Source organism: Bubalus kerabau, chromosome 3 (assembly GCF_029407905.1).
Source record: "Bubalus kerabau isolate K-KA32 ecotype Philippines breed swamp buffalo chromosome 3, PCC_UOA_SB_1v2, whole genome shotgun sequence".
NCBI classification, from domain to species: Eukaryota; Metazoa; Chordata; class Mammalia; order Artiodactyla; family Bovidae; genus Bubalus; species Bubalus kerabau.
In genome coordinates this window covers 71,988,567-72,010,446 of record NC_073626.1, presented here as the reverse complement: position 1 = coordinate 72,010,446, position 21,880 = coordinate 71,988,567, and the positions used below count along the sequence as shown (strand labels likewise).

General features: G+C 38.3%; 3 protein-coding genes across 11 annotated transcripts in view; 2 read left to right on the top strand and 1 right to left on the bottom strand.

Annotated features, from left to right (window-relative positions):
• Positions 1–5,032, top strand: part of PJVK (pejvakin) — a 43,800-nt gene extending 38,768 nt beyond the window's left edge. The window contains exons 3-6 of one of the 3 annotated variants that reach the window (XM_055572110.1): positions 342–483; positions 1,571–1,688; positions 4,313–4,411; positions 4,601–5,032. In XM_055572110.1, coding sequence (XP_055428085.1) covers positions 342–483; positions 1,571–1,688; positions 4,313–4,411; positions 4,601–4,893 — 652 coding nt within the window. In that variant the 3' untranslated portion in view covers positions 4,894–5,032. The remainder of the gene's footprint in view (positions 1–341; positions 484–1,570; positions 1,689–4,312; positions 4,412–4,600) is intronic. The other 2 variants (XM_055572111.1, XM_055572112.1) reach the window with 2 other exon arrangements.
• A 3,176-nt stretch (positions 5,033–8,208) lies between these two features.
• Positions 8,209–15,914, bottom strand: FKBP7 (FKBP prolyl isomerase 7). 5 transcript variants are annotated; one of them, XM_055572100.1, is made up of 4 exons: positions 15,608–15,914; positions 14,124–14,275; positions 9,628–9,758; positions 8,209–8,514 (listed from the first exon to the last, which is right to left on the bottom strand). In XM_055572100.1, the coding sequence occupies exons 1-4, from the start codon at positions 15,814–15,816 to the stop codon at positions 8,353–8,355; spliced, it is 654 nt and encodes a 217-aa protein (XP_055428075.1). In that variant the 5' UTR covers positions 15,817–15,914; the 3' UTR covers positions 8,209–8,352. The 5 variants fall into 5 exon arrangements, 3 of the variants coding, with proteins under 3 accessions (XP_055428075.1, XP_055428074.1, XP_055428076.1); XM_055572099.1 differs by having other exon boundaries at positions 9,628–9,761; positions 15,608–15,913; XR_008711772.1 differs by lacking the exon at positions 8,209–8,514 and adding an exon at positions 10,997–11,112 and having other exon boundaries at positions 9,624–9,761.
• A 2,821-nt stretch (positions 15,915–18,735) lies between these two features.
• Positions 18,736–21,880, top strand: part of PLEKHA3 (pleckstrin homology domain containing A3) — a 29,177-nt gene continuing 26,032 nt past the window's right edge. Inside the window, exon 1 of one of the 3 annotated variants that reach the window (XM_055572096.1) lies at positions 18,736–19,090. In XM_055572096.1, coding sequence (XP_055428071.1) covers positions 19,057–19,090 — 34 coding nt within the window. In that variant the 5' untranslated portion in view covers positions 18,736–19,056. Of the gene's footprint in view, positions 19,091–19,256; positions 19,669–19,917; positions 20,467–21,880 lie in introns of those variants that run through there. The other 2 variants (XM_055572095.1, XM_055572098.1) reach the window with 2 other exon arrangements.

The window sequence follows — 21,880 nt, the reverse complement described above, 5'->3', positions numbered from 1 at the left end:
AGAATCATTTGGTTTAAACAAAATTTAATTGTTCTGCAAGATCGCTTTGGCTCTGCACACATTTGCTAAATTATGAGATTACAAGACTTCAAGAATCTGCTTGCAACAAATACACTAAAAGTTTCCTCCAACAGACTCCTCTAGTACACGTTTTAACGAAATAGGAGAGGCAGATTATTAAATTTCTTTTGAGCATACTTTCTGATTTGTATTAGGACTGCCTTGATTTACTTTTAATTAAGGTGGATCATGAATAGTAACACATGATAAGCAAAAGTGTACTTGATTATACATAGTTAGATGATACAGATTCTTGTGAATGTCTGTCTTCTTGATTTTAGAAAAATTAATTTTGACCACAGTTTGATACGTCAGTCAAGGAGCAGCAGAAAGGCAGTGTTGTGTGTGGTCATGGAAAGCATCCGAACCACACGACAGTGCTCACTGTCTGTGCACGCTGGAATTCGTGGGGAAGCCATGAGGGTAAACCATTAGATGCCTTGGATTTCTCGTACTCAAAAGCTGCAATGGGAATTTAAGTATTCAAGAGCCTTGTGTATTTTGTCAAATGTTGAAATTAAAGAGCTGCAATTGTATATAGGATTTTGCACGCTAATGGTTTTGTTTTAGAATATGAAGAAAGAAATCCAAGAAAATTTGAATTATAAACATGTAAAATAATGTAAAAAACCACTAATCCTTGTGAAATAATGTGCACAATGGAGTCCCTCAGGGTACTGTTTAAATGCTGTTTTAAGAATACAGACTGAGTGTGTTTATGGAACTCTTCGATTTTATTTTTAAGTGATAGAGTTTATACTTGAATTTTAAAAGTTGAGTTTATATTTTTATATTAATTTTTCTAAAATAATATTGTCAATGGCCAAACATGCTTCATTCAATGTTAAGTCCTTTAAAAAATCTTGAAAAGTTATTTGTGTTTTAATTTTTAGCTCAATTATGACATTATTTGTCATTGCCATTCACCTAATAATGACACATAATGATGATTTGTTTTATTAAAATGAATTATTAGAAAGATAGACTACAGTGATAATCTTTTCAAGTCTTTGCAAATGAAGTGGCTACATTTAAGTGCCCACCAAATTGTTTAATATTGGGTCCTTTTGGGGGCATGAACTGAATGAGACATTTACTTAATTGTTGGTGATTGCTTTGGAAAGCTGCTGACAGCTCTGGGGGGCTTTGAAACAGTGGATACAATAGGCTAAAAACAAATGTATCCCTTAAAGGCAGTGGATTTGCCTTGAAAGGAAAAGGTTCCTATGACCCAAAGCATCACCCTTGTGGGAGCACTAGTCATTGGCTTGGATACAAAGTAAATGAGAAAGTGATAAGTATTTCCTAATATAGATCAGGAGTCCCCATTGGATCATTTATTTGAACCTCTGCTATAAACAGTTGAATTCAAGTAGGATAGTTCTTTACTTGGAGGGGTGGAAGAGTTTGTTTGTTTTTGGTAGGATTGTAGGGAATGTTTTCTTTTTCCAAAAATATATCCTTCACATGTTATACTCCTTAACAATGTTGTTTAATTTATTTAATATAGTTTCATTTTATGGATGAACAGAATCCCAAGGGAAGGGACAAAGCTATTGTTTTTCCAGCACATACAACCATAGCTTTCAGTGTTTTTGAACTCTTCATTTACTTGGATGGTGCCTTTGGTGAGTGAATGATTTACGTGAAACACTGAAAATCTCTGTCTCTGTCTCTCCCTGAGTGTCTAGTGATGAAGAGTGATGCTGTCAGCACTGTCGATATTATGCTTGGGTGAAATGACTGGGAAAGACCCAACAGTCCCTCCTTCCCCATAACCTCATCCCTGTTTCTTGGGGAAAGCTGTAGACTTCCCAACACCCCACTTCCAGTTATAGTTGAGAGCTAGAATGCAATCCACTGGCAAAGTATTTTGTTGACTAACATGGGAAAATAAAAAAAATAACCTTCTAAAAGGTAGTTTTTGGGCTTTCCAGGTGGCATTAATGGTAAAGAACCTGCCCAACATTGCAGTAGACATTAAGAGACACGGGTTCGATCCCTGGGTCAGGAAGCTCCCCTGGAGGAGGGCATGGCCACCCAGTCCAGTACTCTGGCCTGGAGACTACCGTGGATAGAGGAGCTTGGCAAGCTACAGTCCATGAGGTCGCAAAGAGTCGAACACAACTAAAGTGATTTAGAACTCACGCAGGTAGTTATTGAAGATGGCAAACAGAGGAGGTATACACATTAGGAAGGTGTCAGGGCACCCAAGCTAGCATAAGACAACCTTTCTTCAGGTTTTCCTTTCATAGACCCAGCTTTCCTGACCCTGGACTACCTAAAACCTTAAAGGTACAAATACTTCTCTAAAACCGTCATCGTATATGATGCCGCAGTTCAGGTCACTTTAAATTTCTACATTGCATCAAGTTTTAATATTAGGAGACCAATCAGCTCAAGTCTAGGTATAACCCAAGGATTAGGCAAGGCCATTTATAAACATTTTTGTTGTTTTTCATTTCCTTTAAACTTTTGATTTTGTATTGGAGTATAGCTGATACTGTAACAATACTATACTATAACAATGTTTCGATATGGACAGTTTCAGGTGGACAGCAAGAGCACACAGCCATACATATGCATGTATCCATTCTCCCCCAAACTCCCCTCCCATCCTGTCTGTCACAGGACACTGAGAAGTGTTCCCTGTGCTATGCAGGAGGATCTTGTAATTCGTTCTAAATACAGCAGAGTATACATGTCCATCCCAGACTGTCTTAACTATCCTTCCTCCCATTCTTCCCCACCCCTCCCCCGGCAACCATAAGTCCCTATAAACACTTTTATAAACATTTTTAGGCCTGTTTTTGTTTTTGCAGTTCTGTTGGAAGAGAGAATGTGGAGTCAAAAAAACAAAACATGTTAAGTAAATTTTGTTTGGGACACTAAAGGGTGTAGATTTTTACAATTATATTGATCATTAGAGTATAAACTGATACAACTGATAATGTCCATCAGAAACTAAAATTACATATATTTTAGTCTTATTTAAACTTTTAGGAATTTATCCTACACATATACTTACACATATGTGAAATGACGTGTATAAAGATAGTTCGTAATAGTAGAAGCTTGGAAATAACCTTAAGATGGAGGGATTGAAACAAAAAATTAAAAAGCTTAATGTCTAAGATTTACAAAACTAAATGAGTTTAGAAGAAATTCAAGTAAACTATCAAGTAATGTTTTGCCAGTTTGTAGCATTTCTACTTCAGCAGCAGCAGCCTGGGGTATCCAAGCACAGTGTATTAAAGTTTAAAATTGCACTGAGTCTTTTGAGACACCTTCTATTTCATTACCTGCTTATTAATTCCTAGATCCCCATGTTGGCTGGAATTATGAAAATATCCTTTAACACTGGTATTTAACATAGAGGTAACTCATCAGAAAATCAAAGCACTGTTAAAAGTTAATAAAAAATGCGGCACAGACCCAATAGAAGTAGATAATAATGTACTTGCTCTGTTTATGACCCCAGACATGCTAATATGCTAATAAGTAATGCTTGCAAAGAATTGGAATGACATGTGTTTTTCAGCAGCTTTTTGGTTTAAATTGAGTGCCAGTAATGACAGTGATATAGTAGGAAGAATCCTTCAAAACCTGACAGTGTTACAGCAGTCTGTTCCTAAGTATAAATTTCACATGTGTGTACATATGGCTGTAGGATAAATTCCTAGAAGTGTAAATAGGACTAAAATATATGTAATTTTAAATTCTGAAGACTGTATCAATTCTATCAGTTTATACTTCTAATGATCAGTATAATTGTAAAAACCTGTTCCCTTTAGTGAACTAAGGTACTTCCACACAATAGAATACTGTGAAGCTGTTAAGAATTAGCACTAAAGATACTACTGACATGGAATAATCTCTATGATATTTTAAAGAGATGTATATCTATTAATCTTGGAACCTAAAATTTTACATATGTACATACTTACATACATAGGTACATAGCCTTTATGCCTGTGAAATATATGGAGTATTTCTGTAAGTACACACAACAGTAGTTACCCCTGGGGTATAAAGCTGAAGCTGGGGTCAGTGAAGAGACTTATTTATTGTTGTATCCTCTTTTTGTACTCTGAATTTTGTACCATGTAAAATGCTAACTTTTCTAAAAATATGTGAAATTTAACTTAAAAAATAAAGTGAATGGCATGTGCCAGAATTCAACCACAATTAAAACTCCCAATAAAATATGAGTTGTTCAGATTATAACATCTTCTAAATTTTTTTTTTATAGACCTTTGTGTCACTTCAGTGTCAAAAGGAGGATTTGAAAGGGAAGAAATGGCAACATTTGCACTGCTGTACAGATTGAGAAATATACTATTTGAAAGAAGTATGTCCATTGAAGATTTTGTTCCTTCTCAGATTAACACTTGAGGTTCTCTTTATTAATCTTGTCTTTAAAAATTTAAAAGCCAAATTTCACGACTGATTGTTTAGATTTACACATAGTTAATAGATGCAGTCTGGCTATACATTTTTTTATTTGACTTTTAACACATGTCTGTTTTTATCCTTTTAGATAGAAGAGTGATGGACGCCATTTCTCGTTCACAGCTTTACTTAGATGATCTTTTTTCTGACTATTATGACAAACCTCTCAGCATGAGTGATATTTCACTCAAAGAAGGTACTCACATCCGTGTTAACTTACTTAATCACAACATTCCAAAAGGACCTTGCATACTCTGTGGAATGGGGAACTTTAAAAGGGAGACAGTTTACGGGTGTTTTCAGTGCTCTGTTGATGGGCAGAAGTACGTGCGACTTCATGCAGTTCCTTGTTTTGATATTTGGCACAAGAGAATGAAATAAAATGGAAAATGAATGTATCTTGCTGGTGTTTTGGGTGCAACTGTGCCACACACCTTTCCAAAATTATCTTGGTTCACTTTGATGAATTGTAGCAAATTAAAGAGGAAGAGGAATGAGAAATTAACCTGTCTGGGCATCATTTTTCCCATTTATAACACGGCGATGATAATAGTGTCTACCTCAGAAATTGTCATGAAGATTAATCATATAGTTTATATTGGAAAGGCTTACATATAAAATTCAGAATATAGACATTCCTTCATAAGATCTGCCAGTTGCATACACTTTGGAACTTAGTCTACCATTTTACATACAAAACTTTCGAGCTATGTGTTCTTTTTAATCGACTTTTCATTCAATATTTGAGGATGACAGGAATGCACAAGTGGCAACTTTTTGATGCTTTAACTATTGGCCTAGGTCTGGTAAAATGAGAAAAATGTGTTAATAATTTAATGTAATCCTAAATGTTTAATTGTGGTATCAAATTAAAAGCACACTGAGCTCAGTATGGGGTTTTGTGTACACAGTTAAGTGTGACTGATAGTAGTAATGGGCTGCCATTCAGTGATGTAGGTATATAGGTGCACACCAGCTTTGTCTTTATAAGAACTCACTACGGTCATTTTACAGTTAAGGCAGCTGGGACACATTTACTTCTCTTCTTTGAAAGTGTTTAAAACATTTAACATACTTGGTTCTCAGAGACCTTTTTCATCTACTCTGTAAGACATATGAAATTTTTTCATACACAAACCTAAATAATTGGCTCAGCTGGTAAAGAATCTGCCTGCAGTGCGGGAGATCTGGGTTCTATCCCTGGGTTGAGAAGATCCCCTGGAGAAGGGAAAGGTTACCCACTCCAGTATTTTGGCCTGGAGAATTTCATGGACTGTGTAGTCCATGGGGTCGCAGAGACTCAGACACAACTGAGTGACTTGCACTTGCACTTACTTGCATTATTAAAATAATTACAGAAGTACTGTTAAAATTCCAGAACTTAAAGTATATAGTACAGCAGTCACTACTAGGCATATGCCAATGAAGGTGTTAGGCAATTGTGTAAATATGAAATGTTTACTTGTTTACTGTATGTATGTAGAAGGGTTAAAATTTTATTTATTTAAACGTGAATAGTTTTCAAGTAAATTTCCATATTCATATGACATCATCTATGATTTTTTAAAACATAAGTTTAAAAGTACTTGGTATGATAACAGTGGGATAGAAAGGTTAGAATTAGAAACAGTATCATAGGATAATCTCTAGTATAGCTTTCATGACATTTTCGTTTTGCAGAGTATATAATTCAGATGCAAATATGAGTATACTGATCAAAAAAGGCTCTAGTGACTTTTTTTATATGGATATAGACATGGGGACAGTTTCTAAACCAAAGTATAATATTGTGTTGTCAACCTAAGTTTACTACTGAGCAGGGTTTTCTGAGGAAAGTAAAGGGATGAAAGTTGAAGATTGAGTTAAGTGAGGAGGAAGTATAAAACTCCTCCTCAGGGTTATGGGAATGAAGAAATATTGGGAGACAGGAAAAGATAGTAAATGTTTTTATTTTATGAAGTGTCTAGCTCTGTGCTACACATATGTGATATTCAGTAACCTAGTGGGATTTGTGTTGCCCTTATGCTTTCTTTTTTTTAAGATTTTTTTTATGTGGAATATTTTTAAAGTCTATATTGAATTTGTTACAATATTGTTTCTGTTTTATGTTTTGTTTTTTTGACCAAGAAGCATGTGGGATTTTAGGTCTCCAACGAAGGATCGAACCCCCACACTCTCCATTGGAAGGCAAAATTCTAACCACTGAATGGCCAGGAAAGTCCCTTTATACTTTTAAATTGTAGGATTTCTAGCAGTATATATAAAGAGGTTAAAAGATAATCAATAAACAGTGGTTTGGAAAGAGTATAAGTTTCATAAAATGGAAAAAACTGTTTTAAACTTACTTGTTTTGAATAGAGCTATTTACTACCTACGCACATTTTTCTATGGGCTTCCCTGGTGGCTCAGATGGTAAAGAGTCTGTCCTGCAATGCGGGACACCTGGGTTTGATCCCTGGGTCAGGAAGATCCCCTGGAGAAGGAAATGGAAACCCACTCCAGTATTCTTGACTGGAGAATTCCATGGACAGAGGGAGCCTGGTGGGCTACACCCCATGGGGTCACCAAGAGTCAGGCATGACTGAGCGACTAACACACACACACACACGATTTTCTACATACACAGTAGGCAAATCTTACCTGATCCAGTAAATATGTGTCCTTTCTTGGGTACCAGCATGATCTTCTACAGCATCTCTTACCTCTTATTCTCAACATGTTGGACCACAATGATTTGATGATGACACAAAATTGCCATGGCACTTTATATCCTCATTAGATATCCTCATGTATCCTTCATGTGTAAAATAAGTTCTAAACATCTACCAAAAATTTGATGGCATACCAGTTTGTGCTGTTCACTCATGGTTAATAATAACATTGTGAAATGAAATGACATCAGATAGAAAAACCCAGAGAAGGGGAGACTTGAGAAATGCCATAGCATCAATTTAAAACTACCAAGACAAAAAGTTAGGGATGGTAGATATAAAGTCCTACGAGAAGGAAGCGGTGTAGCACATTCATAATGATGTCTGAGGGAGTGCACAAGTCAGAGCAGCACAGACTTTATGATGCATGCTCTAAGACAGAGGCACAGAGCCTTTGGTCTGATCAAGTCTCTTTCAAACATTAGCCACTGGAACAAATACCCAAGGCCAGAAGCTTGCACCATAAAGTATAGACACTGTGTTGAGGCTCGCTGTGGGACGTATTATTACAACTAGTACTTTCCTGCATGCATCCTAAAGGAAGATTCCTCAGTCATATGATTTTGCTTTCGGCTGTGCCATGTGAAATGTGAACCCATTTCCCTTGTAGTGGAAGCTCAGAGGTTTAACCACTGGTTTACCAGGGAAGTCTGGTAGATTTTTACATCTTACTGTCTGTAATGCTATGAAATGTATAAAACAAGTGAAATGTTAATTCTTGGGTTCCTATTAAATATGTTTAAAATATGGGGTACTTTAAATATTAAAGATTGGGTATTTACATATCTATACATGCTGTTAAGGTTAGAGTTGGGAAGAACTTGTAAATTATGACAGAGGTGTCTTCCTATAACTTGAAGGAGAAAAAATTGCCTAATAGGATGCAGAGGTTGATTTCATGGTACTGCAATTCATGTTAACAGAATAAAGCAATAGGAAGCACAATCATGCCTATTTGAAAGTTAAATTTTGCAAAAAAGCCTCACATTTATTATTCCAATATTACATGTATTGAAGGATCAAAATATGTTCATGAAGGAAAAACAGAAAATACAACGCAGAGAAAAGTGACTTTGATTTATATATAAAATACAGTAAATAGCTAAGAAAATTTCAAAATAAAAATATGCTATAGTTCATCATGTTGATAGACATTGTATTCCTTAGAAGAAATGAAGCCATCACCATCATGGTCATTCTTCTTAAAAAAATCCTCTAAAACTGCAGTCTGATATGACTGGTCACGTGGCTTCTCATCTTTTTCAAATTCCTTTTTCAGGTAATGACTTATCTAGAGGGCCAAAATAATATTTCTTTAATAAAAAAGACACCACAGTAAATTTCCAGAAACTTTGAGAAAACTTTCAAGAAACATATCTCAGACTACTTATTATACATGATACAAAAATTTAAAAGGCTATTTGAGGTTTTATTTTTTTTAACCTTTGAAGCAATTTTCTGAAAAGAAACAGATCTTCAAATTAGCTTCCCCTGAGGTTATAGATGGTTAATGGTACCTACTCAGAGATTAACATCTGAATGTTAATGGCAACCTGTTCCACTGTACTTGCCTGGAGAATTCCATGGACAGAGGAGCCTAGCGGGCTACAGTCCATGGGATCAGAGTCAAACATGACTGGGCAACTGAACATGTGTGCACACACATGCTATATAATAGGTCCTTGTTTATTTTATATATAGTAGTGTGGATCTGTTAATCCCAAATTCCCAATTTATCCTTTCCCTCTTCCTTTCCCCTTTGGTAACCATAGTTTGTTTTCTATGTCTGTGAGTCTGTTTCTATTTTGTATCATTTTTTTAGATTCCATAGGTAAGTGATATCATATGATATTTGTCTTTCAGTTCATTTAGTATGATAATCTCTATGTCCACTTATGTTGCTGCAAATGGCATTATTTCGTTCTTTTTTATGGCTGAGTAATATTCCATTGTATGTATGTATGTATACCACATCTTTATCCATTTGTCTGTCAGTGGACATTTAGGGTGCTTCTGTGTCTTGGATATTGTAAATAGTGCTGCAATGAACAGGGGTGCCTGTTAGCTTTTCAAATTATAGGTTTGTCTATATCTATGTCCAGGAATGGGATTGCTGGGTCACATGACTCTATTTTTAGAGTCATGATGCCTGTAGAGATTAGTTTGGTATTTTAATGACCCTCTTGCAGGGAAGAAAGGAAATTAAACAGGTTGACTCCCTTTCAACTTTTATATTAAACAAGAACATTTTCTTCTTAGAATTTAATATTTTTGTAATTAGCTCTATAAAAGCAAATTAATTAGCCCATGCTAGATAGAAGTAAACATAATAGCTTTAACACAGATGTATTTAAATGGGAATAAAAATTTAGATTACTGTACATATGAAATCTGTTTGAATTACCTCAGTTTTAGAAAGTTGCCTGTCATTGTCCATGTCTATCTGTTTAAATGTTTCAACGCTTCGTGGTCCTTTGGTCACAGCATAAAGTTCAATCTCAAAAATCAATGTTGCATCAGGTGGAATCTTGCCTTCTGCTAAAGGTATGAATTTTAACAGTTTAACTTTCATGAGGATAATGGTCAAATATTTATTTACAAATAGCCATGATAGCATTATGATTGTATTATTTCATATTTATAAAAGTTGCTTTCTAAATATTTCTTAGGAACACTTTTCTCATATGTTTTCAAAACAAGTAAGTTCTAAAGACTTAGGGGACCATTTCCTGATTAAATTTAAATAAATATAATTCATGTAATTTTTAATAATATACTCCAGCATTATACAAGAAAGAGCTAGTGCAGAGAAGAAATTCACAGCCAGAAATATTTCAAAGATCAGTATCTTTTAGAAAATGATTTTGTTCAGTTATTTGGAAATATGAATAAAATATATGTCTTAATATACCTTTTTGTCAGATTTGTCATATAGACAAAAAATACTGCAATAACAGAACAAACCAGTAACAATTTCATGAAGAAATTTCTAATCACAAAAAAACTCTTTTAAGTATTAAGTTAAATAGTTCCCTTTAATAAAGTTAGCCAATTAAGTGATGTCACAGATGATTTTAGCAAGCTATGGCCTCTTCAGATGGCCATTCATAAAAGTGACTGGCAGTGGGTGGCTTTTGTCACCACTCAAATATATAAGTACTCAAAAATATAGTTACTCAAATATTTGTTGAATGAATGGTGTCTATCACTTATTTTAAAAAATGGCTGTTTGTTCTTAAATTAAAACTAATTTTTTAATGAAAAAGTGGAGGATTCTTGCTAAAATATTTATATAATTCAAAGAAAAAAGCTTGAAAGTTACAGCCAAAGGAAGTACTGGAGTGGGGTGCCATCGCCTTCTCCGGAAGTAGATCAGTCATCTCCAAACCAGGACACACAAAAATCTACCCATATATGACATGACTAATGTGACCATCCCAACCAACATACATTACCTAACTTTTAGAGTAAAAGATTGAGTCAGTGATAATTTTACAAGATCCATCCCCATTCTGTCTCATTAAGATCTCTTTATGACAGAAGAAAAACTTTTCCTGACAATAATTAAAAACAAATTCAAAATTCTTAAGGAAAACTATTACAAGTTGAAGTTCCCCCCAAATTCAACTGTAAACATAGAATAAATTGCCAGTTAGTTTTATCTTACTAAAAAATGATAGTATAAAGAAGAGAAAAACATGCATTTACTATAGAATTACTTGTATTTAGAAGATCAGAAGATTTAGGAGTTAATGTAAAGAATCTATACATACCACATGTACTGTTAGTTAAAGCACTAACAAATCACATGCATTTCAAGACATGCAGAGGTGCTCTGTGACATTAGGCAAGAATATTGTGCAGAAGAAAAGACTTCTTCAAGTACTACCTAAAATAAAGTTACAGCTTAGGTTAGGTCTTAATAACAACTTATTTAGAAAAGCTTATTCAATCAAGATATTGTGTGTTAAGCAGTTGCTTATGGTCTACACAGCAGCTTTTAAAATTATTGAATTCAAGCTATTAGTAATTTATTATAAATAATACAGGTAAACTAGCAGTTAGCTACATTCCAAAGAACACAGTTTTGTTGGGCTTCAGTTTGCTTACATGTAAGATGGAGGTTTTGGTGACATTGTTATACTAGTGAGATTCATTATATTTATTGAAGACACCTCAAACTGAGTATGAACTAACTTCTTCAGGTCAAATTTATACATTTTTGCTACAAGGGTCTAGCTTATTAATAGCTTAGGTTGCCTGGGTAGTCATTCATATCTAAGCATAAATTAGTTTACAATAAGGATAAAATTAGTAATCATTTGCCATGTGGTAACAGGACCTAGTATGAGCACCAGTTGACAAGAGATGTGGGTGCTCTTGTAGCAGGTAGAATGCTCTCTTGTCTACAAGAGAGCAAGAGAAACTCTGAAAATGAGATTTAAGGAGGCTGAAAGGCGAACTCTGCCTGTATTAGTTTATCTAGAATTGGGCTCAGTCTATGACACTGTTTTTAGGACAAGATTACATCCAATTTAACTTATCTTCAATTCTCTCTCTCCTAGGCTCCTTTACAACTAAAAATAGGATACCTTAATTATGGTTTTGTGGGAGCTATTTTCATGGAATCAAATGAGTGGCAAAAAACTTTGAAAGTGAGGATGTAGTTATCTGGACTGTCCCTTTAGGAGTTTTAAATCTGAGTCTGATTTGTATCACCAGCATCCCTCCAGTCCAATTTGGGGGCAGCGATCCTTGTTCCTGCTGGAAAGAATAGGCAAGGGAACCAGCTCTTCTAATGAGTAAAACAACAGCTTTAAAGAGGGCATGCCATTTCAATGAAATATTGGGGTGTAAAGATAATATTTCATTGTAGAAACCCTTAATTACTTTAATTATATACTAAATATTTCAAATAGCTGGGGTTAAGAAGGACTCAAACTAAAATGAGGTGGTAAAAATTCTTTCTTTAGGGAATTCTCTGGAGGTCCAGTGTTTAAGATCCTGTGTTTCTACTGCAGAGAGCACAGAGTTTGATCCCTCGTCCAGGAGCTAAGATTCCTGCAGACCACAGGGCACAGCCAAAAAAAAAAGTCTTTCTAGTTTTCACACGGTAAAAAGAAGAAAGGACCCAACTGAGAATGCTAGAGACCAGCTCTCTGCCATACCGCCCATTTTCCCCTCTTAAAAAAATTTTTCTGTTCTGCTCCACTTTTGTGTTTGGTAGTCGGTTAGTTGTGTCTGACTCTTTGTGACCCATGGACTGTAGCCCACCAGGCTCCTCTGTCCATGGAATTCTTCAGGCAAGAATACTGGAGTGGGTTGCCATTTCCTTCCCCAGGGGATCTTCCCAACCCAGGCATCGAACCCAGGTCTCCTGCACTGCAGGCAGACTCTTTACCATTGGAGCCACCTGGGAAGCCCCACTTTAGTGATTTTTAAAAATTTAATTTTGGAAAAATTAATACATGCCTTTGTCTGTCTGGTTTATTTTCAGTTAGCATAATACCCTCTAGGTCCATCCATGTGGTTGCACATGGCAAGATTTCTTTCCTCTTTATGGCTGAGAAATATTCCATTGTGTGTGTGTGTGTGTGTGTGTGTGTGGTGTTTATCTATATCACATCTTTATCCACTCATTTATATTTTTTGGTGAGTGGGCCACTTGTTTATGAAGTTGCCTATTTCTAGTACAGGTCATCATATATGTTTATACATGCTGCAAACATTTTCCTCATTTATCTGCTTAACCTAGGTTCTCATAGCTTACTCAAGGATTTTAAAAATAGCAATATATTGAAAGAAGCTGTTGATTTTTCTATATTTCAAGGCTTCTCCTGAATTTGGATAGTAGTGACTAATAGCTTGTTATGTTTCAGATGTTCTTTCTACAATGTTCCAATGCTGTCCTTTTACTTTAAAATCATATGTTCCAGTTTCCTGAGTTTTATGAATTTGACTTTGGTACTCCTTACAAAAAGTATTTTCTATAGACATTTATATAATAATTAATAAAATAACTTATACTTAAATGACTAAGGTAGAGTTTATAAAATATACACTGTAATTATGAATATTGCCTCTGTGGGGAGTAAAGAACTCTGGCCAGAGACTTGTATTGCAACAATGGCTTAATTTCTCGATATGTAAAAAGAGAGAACTGGGCTGGACTGGATTCCATACAGCTAAAGTTTATTGGACCCTATCAAATCAGATCAGATCAGATCAGTCGCTCAGTTGTGTCCAACTCTTTGCGACCCCATGAATCGCAGCACGCCAGGCCTCCCTGTTATGATTTTTCATTTTTTTAGTAATTCAAAACTTTTAATTGTGGGAAAATACAATTAAAATAAAATTTATCATTGTAACCATTTTAAGTGTAGAATTAGTTCAGTGGTGTTAAGTATATCCACATTGCACCCAGTCTCTAGAACTATTTCATCTTGCAGAACTGAAACTCTACACCTATTAAATAACAACTGCCTATATTCCACCCTCTCTCCCCTGGCTCTGGCAACCTACCCCTGGTCTTCCTGGCTCTATGAATTTGACTATTCTAGGTACTTTATATAAGTGGGATCATACAGTATTGGTTTTGTGTTTGGCTTATTTCACTTAGCATAATGTATTCAAGGTTCATCCATGTGGTAGCATATATCAGAATTTCTTTTGTTTTTGAGGCTGAATAATATTCCACTGAATGTATATACCACATTTTGTTTATCCATTCTTATGTCAATAGACATTTGGGTTATTTTCAGTTTTTGGCTATTTTGACTAATGCTGCTGTGAACACAGTTGTAACTGAGTTACTCATAGTAACTTTGAGAGTCTGCTTTCAATTTTTTTGACTATATACCCAGAAGTGTATGATTTATTTTTACCATATTTTTACCTTACCATAGCCTTCCTTTCCATATGCAAATGAAGGAGGTATAATCAATTTTCGCTTCTCTCCAGGACACATATCCATCATCCCAATGTCTAGGCCTTTTATGACTTGTCCAACACCAAGAACAAACCATTTGGGGTGGCCTTCATTTTGTGTCCGGCTGTAATTAAGAACAGCAACCAGGTAAGTTGATTTCAAGGAAAATAAAATCAAACTTTAAAATACAGCTGAGTATTTAGTTCCTATGTAAAACTGGAAACCTCTCTAACCATGTCTTTTCCTATATTAGGACTCATTCGGAATCCCATTGTGGGGTCTTTGGCTCAAACTTCCTCAAAATAGCCAGACAGAGGTTTGATTTGCCCAAAGCTAGTCATTAGGAGCAGAGAAGGCAATGGCACCCCACTCCAGTACTTTTGCCTAGAAAATCCCATGGATGGAGGAGCCTGGTAGGCTGCAGTCCATGGGGTCGCTAGAGTCAGACACGACTGAGCGACTTCACTTTCACTTTTCACTTTCATGCATTGGAGAAGGAAATGGCAACCCACTCCAGTGTTCTTGCCTAGAGAATCCCAGGGACGGGGAAGCCCGGTGGGCTGCCGTCTGTGGGGTCACACAGAGTCGGACACGACTGAAGCGACTTAGCAGCAGCAGCAGCAGTCATTAGGAGTCATCTCATTTTCTTTTTTCTTGTCATCTTTACAAAAACTACTCAACAGTTAACTTTTTAATGGGTCTCCTGCCCCTAACGGCATAGTTTGTCCAAATGACATATTTAACCATTCTGTGTTTATTCTAAAAAAAAATGGATGGTCCAGGTTTAGCCTCAAAAAGTCATTTGAATCACGATTAAAATTTGTATCTTCTTATTAAATTTCTCTATTTTCTTCTAAATGGAAAGAATTAACTTTCCCCAATCATATTTTTATAGGGTAGTAGCACAGAAGGAGAAAAGACATTCTATCTCTGAGTAATAAAACATCAATTAAATCAGAGTAAGTAGTGGTGGGACGAAGGGGCAGGGCACAAAGACACAGGGTCTGAAAATCACCAGAGAAAAGTCATTGTAGTGGCTTCTAGTAGTGGAAAGCAGCCTCCAGTCAGTAAATATTGTGCTTCTGAAGGCCAGATAAACTATTCTACATAATCCTCTGTAAGGAGACTTTAACCCACAGCAAAGGAAAAGTGTGAACATTCTTACAAACAGTACCTTGACTTACTACTATAGGCGGTGGTGAGGAGAGCGTATAGATGTAGTGTATTTTTAATAATTTCTTGGGCTAACATTTTCCGTAATTTAAAAAATAATATTCCACATAATAGGGAAATACTGTGTCAAATCCTATTTTCCTCCTAGAAAGTTCAGAAAGGCTGAACTCTTACTGTTCAAAATCAACCTCAAACAACCCAGTAAATTAGGCTTCTGGTTGGTGGAGGGAGGTTAGATTTAGTGCATCAACTGGACTCGGGAGCTATTCTCATCATATCCTACCTGCAGTAGAATTTCGAGCCGTCTTTAGCCAAGAAGCCGTCGTAATGGGCATTTAGCAGGTCTCCCTTTTTGCTTGTCTTAGAACAATTTTCTGGACGATGCAAAACTTCTATTTTCACTTCCTCTGTGGTCTCCTCTGCCTTTTGTCCCTGAGCAGTAAAAATGCCCCACACGTAAAAGAAAACTATTAATCTGAATAAGAAATGCATGATTCCTGGATTCACCCCCCAGATGATCACAGCGTTCCCTCAAGCGTGTCAGTTGCAGGCGGGTGGCAGCACCATTTCCGACGCGTGGCAGGCGAGCATTGTCCTACGTCACAAAGGCCAGGGGCGGGGTGAAGCGTAGCACCGCCCCTTCCCCCTGCGGCGAGCCCAACCCTTGGAATTTGTGTCAGTTGGCTGCTGGCTGCACCCCTGTGGTACCCCGCGCTTTCACGGACCGTTCTCAGTCCCTAAGGCAACACTGTACTTTTGCACCGCATCTCCTTTCCAAGTCCTCATGTTTACAGCCAGTTTCCTCAGGGTTCGATAGTAAAGTTCTCTCTCTCTTTTTTTTGAAACTGGCGAAAAACGAAATAAAAAGACTACGGTGGGAGGTTGTAATCAGGAATACACGATTGGGCGTGAAAGGCTTCTCCTCAGATTCCTAGAGAACTAGTGCGCATCGGGAGAGGCAATCTTGTTTTAGGGGTTTCCTTGAAGCGCCTTCTTAAGGTCAGAGTCATACATTAAGGGGTTTCAGGCTAAGCCACATACTAGTAAACAGGTGCCACTGCTCCCTCTGGTTAAAAGCCTTTCCGCAGAGCTGACTAGCGATTTGGGACCGGCTACAGGTTTGCATTTTCCTTCCTTCCCCACTTGGGGTCGCCCTTGATTTGAGGGCTGTGAAAGTGCTGCACTCAATATGCCAGCAAATTTGGAAAACTCAGCAGGGGCCACAGGACTGGAAAAAAATCAGTTTTCATGCCAATCCCAAAGAAAGGCAATGCTAAAGAACGCTCAAACTACCGCACATTTGCACTTATCTCACACGCTAGCAAAGTAATGCTGAAAATTCTCCAAGCCAGGCTTCAACAGTTCGTGAACTGTGAACTTCCAAATGTTCAAGCTGGATTTAGAAAAGGCAGAGGAAACAGAGCTCAAATAGAAAACATCTGTTGGATCTTCGAAAAAATGAGAAAGTTCCAGAAAAACATCTGCTTTATTGACTATGCCAAAGCCTTTGACTCTGTGGATCACAACAAGCTGTGGAAAATTCTGAAAGAGATAGGAATACCAGACCACCTGACCTGGCTCTTGAGAAATCTGTATGCAGGTCAAGAAGCAACAGTTAGAACTGGACATGAAACAACAGATGGTTCCAAATTGGGAAATGAGTATGTCAAGTCTGTATATTGTCACCCTGCTTATTTAACTTATATCATGAGAAATGCTGGGCTGGATGAAGCACAAGCTGGAATCAAGGTTGCTGGGAGAAATATCAATAACCCCAGGTATGCAGATGACACCATCCTTATGGCAGAAAGCGAAGAACTAAACAGCCTCTTAATGAAAGTGGAAGAGGACAGTCAAAAAGTTGGCTTAAAACTTAACATTAAAAAAACTAAGATCATGGCATCTGGTCCCATCGTGGCAAATCAATGGGGAAACAATGGAAACAGTGACAGACTTTATTTTCTTGGGTTCCAAAATCACTGCAGATGGTGACTGCAGCCAGGAAATTAAAAGACGCTTGCTCCTTGGAAGAAAAGTTATGACCAACCTAGACAGCATATTAAAAAGCAGAGATATTACTTTGCCAACAAAGGTCGGTCTACTCAAAGCTTTGGTTTTTCCAGTAGTCATATTGGATGTAAGAATTGGACTATAAAGAAAGCTAAGCGCTGAAGAATTGATGCCTTTGAACTGTGGTGTTGGAGAAGACCCTTGAGAGTCCCTTGGACAGCAAGAAGATTCAACGAGTCCATCCTAAAAGAAATCAGTCCTGAATATTCATTGGAAGGACTGATGCTGAAACTGAAACTCCAGTCCTTTGGTCACCTGATGTGAAGAACTGACTCACTTGAAAAGACCCTGATGCTGGGAATGATTGAAGGTGGGAGGAGAAGGGGACAACAGAGGATGAAATGGTTGGATAGCATCACCGACTCAATGGACATGAGTTTGAGTAAGCTCTGGGAGATGATGGACAGGGAAGCCTGGTGTACTGCAGTCCATGGGGTTGTGTAGAGTCAGACACAACTGAGCGACTGAACTGAACTGAGGTGCGGGTAAATTTCATGCTGTTGCTTTTCTTACCAACCCTTTGAGATGTCATTATCCACATTCCACAGATGAGAAAACGAGGTAATTTGAGTCTTGGGCATTCTATTTTAATCTCACACAGTTAATACGCAGCAGGGATATGACCAAGTCTGACACAAAAGTCGTGTATGAGTTTTTGAGTCGTATATGAGTTTTTGAGTCGTATATGCTCACCTTCGACATTTTAGTATAAAAACTTTATAATATATACAATAAATTTTACTATCCCATCACCGCGGTCTTAAACCCACTACTTGTATACTATCATATCCATCTGGCCATCTAACCATCAATTCACTGTATTTCCAGGCGAATACTCTTACCCAAACTAGGACTTCAGCTAAAGCCTGGTTCTCCAATGGGAGATATTACCTACCTCGGTGATGCTAAGAAAAGCAGCATCAGTGAGCCTGCTTTAATCTTTAAAGTGTGGAAAATTCCATACATCTGAAAATTATTGTCAGTTATACATGGGGATAGGGCTCCAGATGTGGGTTCGATCCCTGGGTCGCGAAGATAATCCTGGAGAAGGAATGGCAACCCACTCCAGTATTTTTGCCTGGGAAATCCTGTGGACAGAAGAGCTTGGCGGGCTATAATCCATGGGTCGCAAAGAGTTGACACAGTTTAAGATTAAACAGCCGCAGCAGCATACATAAGGATGGTCATTTCCAAATAGAATTTAAAAAAATCCTAAAAGCGAGGGCAGACTTTCATTTTTTAAATAAACTCCAAAGCTTGCTCCCATGTTTTATGTTCTAAATGAAGTAGTGGCTAAGATTTATTGCGTGGTGACAATTCCTTGGGGCCCCTCGCTGTTCCCTGCCGGAAGACTCTCAGAGGCACACCACCTTCCTAGGAGATAATTTCTCAGATCCCCCGAATGTGAAGAAGATGCAAAGTTAACATAAATAGGAAATCTTTTATTTTTTTAAAAGCAACCACCGGAGGGACCGGAGGCTCAATAACGGGAAAACCTGAGAGGCCTAAATCAGCGCCTGACTGACGAATGCGCTGGGGGGCTAGTCCTCGGGTTGGCCCGGGGGCTGCGCGCACAGTGGAGTCTGCAAGCGCTAGTCCTGGGCCCCGAGGCTTAGGCCCCAGGATACCGGGGAGCGGTCGGGCCAGGACTCAGCGTCCGGGATGAGAGTGGGATCCCGTAAGACGCCAGCCGAGGGTCTGTAGGAGAATGAGGAGGAGTCAGGACTCTGGCCCGCCCTCTTCGCGTAGCCTCTGGCTCGGCGAAGGGGCTGTAGGCCGCGCCCGCTCCTCCAGCCCCGCCGCCGGGGAGGGGTTTCCCGGGACGCGCCAGCCCCTTTCATCCAGGAAGTGAAAGCGACGTTGGGGTCAATGAAAATAAACGGGCAACCCGGGGTGGAAGGAAGGCGGGCTATCAGGAGGGAGCGCTCGGCAGCGGAAACGCGAACGGAAGGCCGGCCGGGGTTGCGATTTTGTCGCCGCCTCCTCGGGGGCTAGCCCGGGGATGTGTGAGCCCACGTCTCGCGGCCCCCGAGCTCCACGCAGCGGCCGCCGTCCGGGCCTTTGAGGGCCGCCACGTCCCTGCGGCGCGCGCGGCCTGAGGGCGGCTTGGTGCCGGCTGGGGGCGCCGGGGGTGGGGCCCGGGCGGGCGGGGAGGGGTTGCCCAGGCTCTGCGTTTCCCGCATCACTTCGGCTGGCGCTGGGCCAGGAGGATGCTCGGCGCAGGGCTGTGAAGCATGGAGGGGGTTCTGTACAAGTGGACCAACTATCTCACGGGTATGATGGGGTCGGGTGTCCCGAGGGGCGGCGGGGGGCTCCGGCGGGCAGGCTGAAGAGAAGGCGGGTCAGGGACTCCTCCTTCCTTTGCCTGCCAGGGGGACCCCCACAGCGAAACCGGCTGTTTGGTTTCCGGGTTTAATCCCTTTCTCTGTCCCTTGTAAGTACCCATCTGGCTTCTTGAGGGGATAGTTCGAGACTGCGCACCATCCTCCTGACGGTGGGAAGTGCACCTGACCACTTCTTTGCCTGTGTAATAATACTTCTCTTTCCTCCTCTAGCTTCCGGAACCATTCTTACTCTACATATGTTGATGCAATCTCTGTCTTTACTCGCAGTTAATTCAGTATTCTGTTAATAACTGAGTTGTTGGGACATAGGACTGGAATGAACAAGTTTTTGTTTTAAGAAATCTTTTCACTGTATCTTTTATTTTTGTTTAGCAACACGGTTTATTTTAAAAGGTCTCTTGTTGAAGTGCGAGCATAACAAGCAAGATTTTGGAAGCTGTTCCAAGATAATATTCTCTTAGAGGTTGATTGTCAATGAGTTATGCTCGTGCTTTGGAATTCAGTTAAGTGTGCGAGAAATTGTGGGAGAAAGTACAGAAAAGAAGGTGGAGCCGGCAAGTCAGTTTCACTCGTGAAGTGAATTGAAAGGAATAATTCCAAAAAGCTAGGTGTTTCTGCAGCAATGAGAGACCAGCCGGGAAGGGCCCTTTTCCATAACACCAACAGTCTGGCTTATTAAAAGAGACTTAAATCTGAGTTGTAGTCCCATCCCTGCCATCAACTAATGGTAAGAACAAATCATTTTTTCTCTCAAGATCTGAGACTGATAGGGCCAGGGTGATCAACTAGTTTATCCTGAAGGTGTTTTTCAACTCCAGAATTTTATGATCTCACTAAATTAGAGGAAAAGGAATGGATTTAAAATATGGTTAAATGGCAAACAGGTATCCTGGTTTAGTGTAATAGGCCAATTTCCTGCCTGCTTGTTCACTCAGCCAAAAGTAATTGTATGGTACGTTCATCTTGTGTACATCTAAACTTGTGCAAAATCTGCACATAAACACTTTTTAAGACATAAGCACTGAGCTACAATTGTCTCTTTTTTTTATTAATTGGAATGCTAAAAACAGATTTATAGCAGCAAATGCTTTATATGATACATAGATGTTTTGTTGCATTAAAATGTCAAACACTTTATTTCTATAACATGTTTTAAGGAAAAACATTAGAAAAATGATGCAAATTTTTTTTTTATTACGAATTTTCACTTGGGCAGTTGTGAGAAACAGATATACTGTTGAGTTTAACTTTGAGACCCTAGCTACTATGTTTTGAGATGCAAACGATCATCTCATTGCAAATATGCATAAGCACAGTGTCTTGGGAGTTCATGTGAGGAACCTCTTATGTGTAGCCCAGAGCAATGGGTGATTACTAAGATAAGTCATAATTTATTCCAGGAACGAAATGTAGTCTTAGTGACCCTCCAGCTAGTTGTGCTTTTAACCTTGTGTGCTTGAAGTTTTTATCTTTGTAGAGCATTTAAGTTCACTGCTAGTATGGCGCATAGGAGCTTGAGAAAATGAAATCTTTTATTTGGAAGAACTCTTCTTAATATTTAAATTTGGCTCAGTGGCATGCTTATTATTACTTTTAGTTCATCTTAGGTCAGAAGGATGAGTGACTGTTCTTACTGTGATCTTTAAGGAACCTTCCAGTTCCTTGACAGTGTTCTTTGAGAATCCTTTGTAGAGAATAAGAATTTCAGTAACATTTGATAGTTTGAGATTAAAAAACATGTGTTTTGAAAAGGTAGTAAAAAAGGGAATACCTATGAATCTTTTTTGTAGATATAGTCCTCATATATATGTGTGAATCAGTTGAGATGATTTTATTAATTATTTCTTCAAAGAGGTATGTAGAGAAGGTCAATAGCAGTCTTAATTAGATTAATATATTTAACTATAGTCACCTCTCAAGTTGGTATAAATTCTAAATGAATCATTCTGCTCAATATTTATTTGAAAGAGTTTCTGAATCACAATAACGCAAGCTTACAAAATCACAATTTGTCCCATAAAGATAATGGACCTGGGGTAGAGGAGTGCATTTTCACCGTACGCTGCTTATAGTTTGTCAGGCTGAATTAATGTTTGGAAAGAAACCATTTTCATCATTTCTATGCATGCCCAGTACAGTAT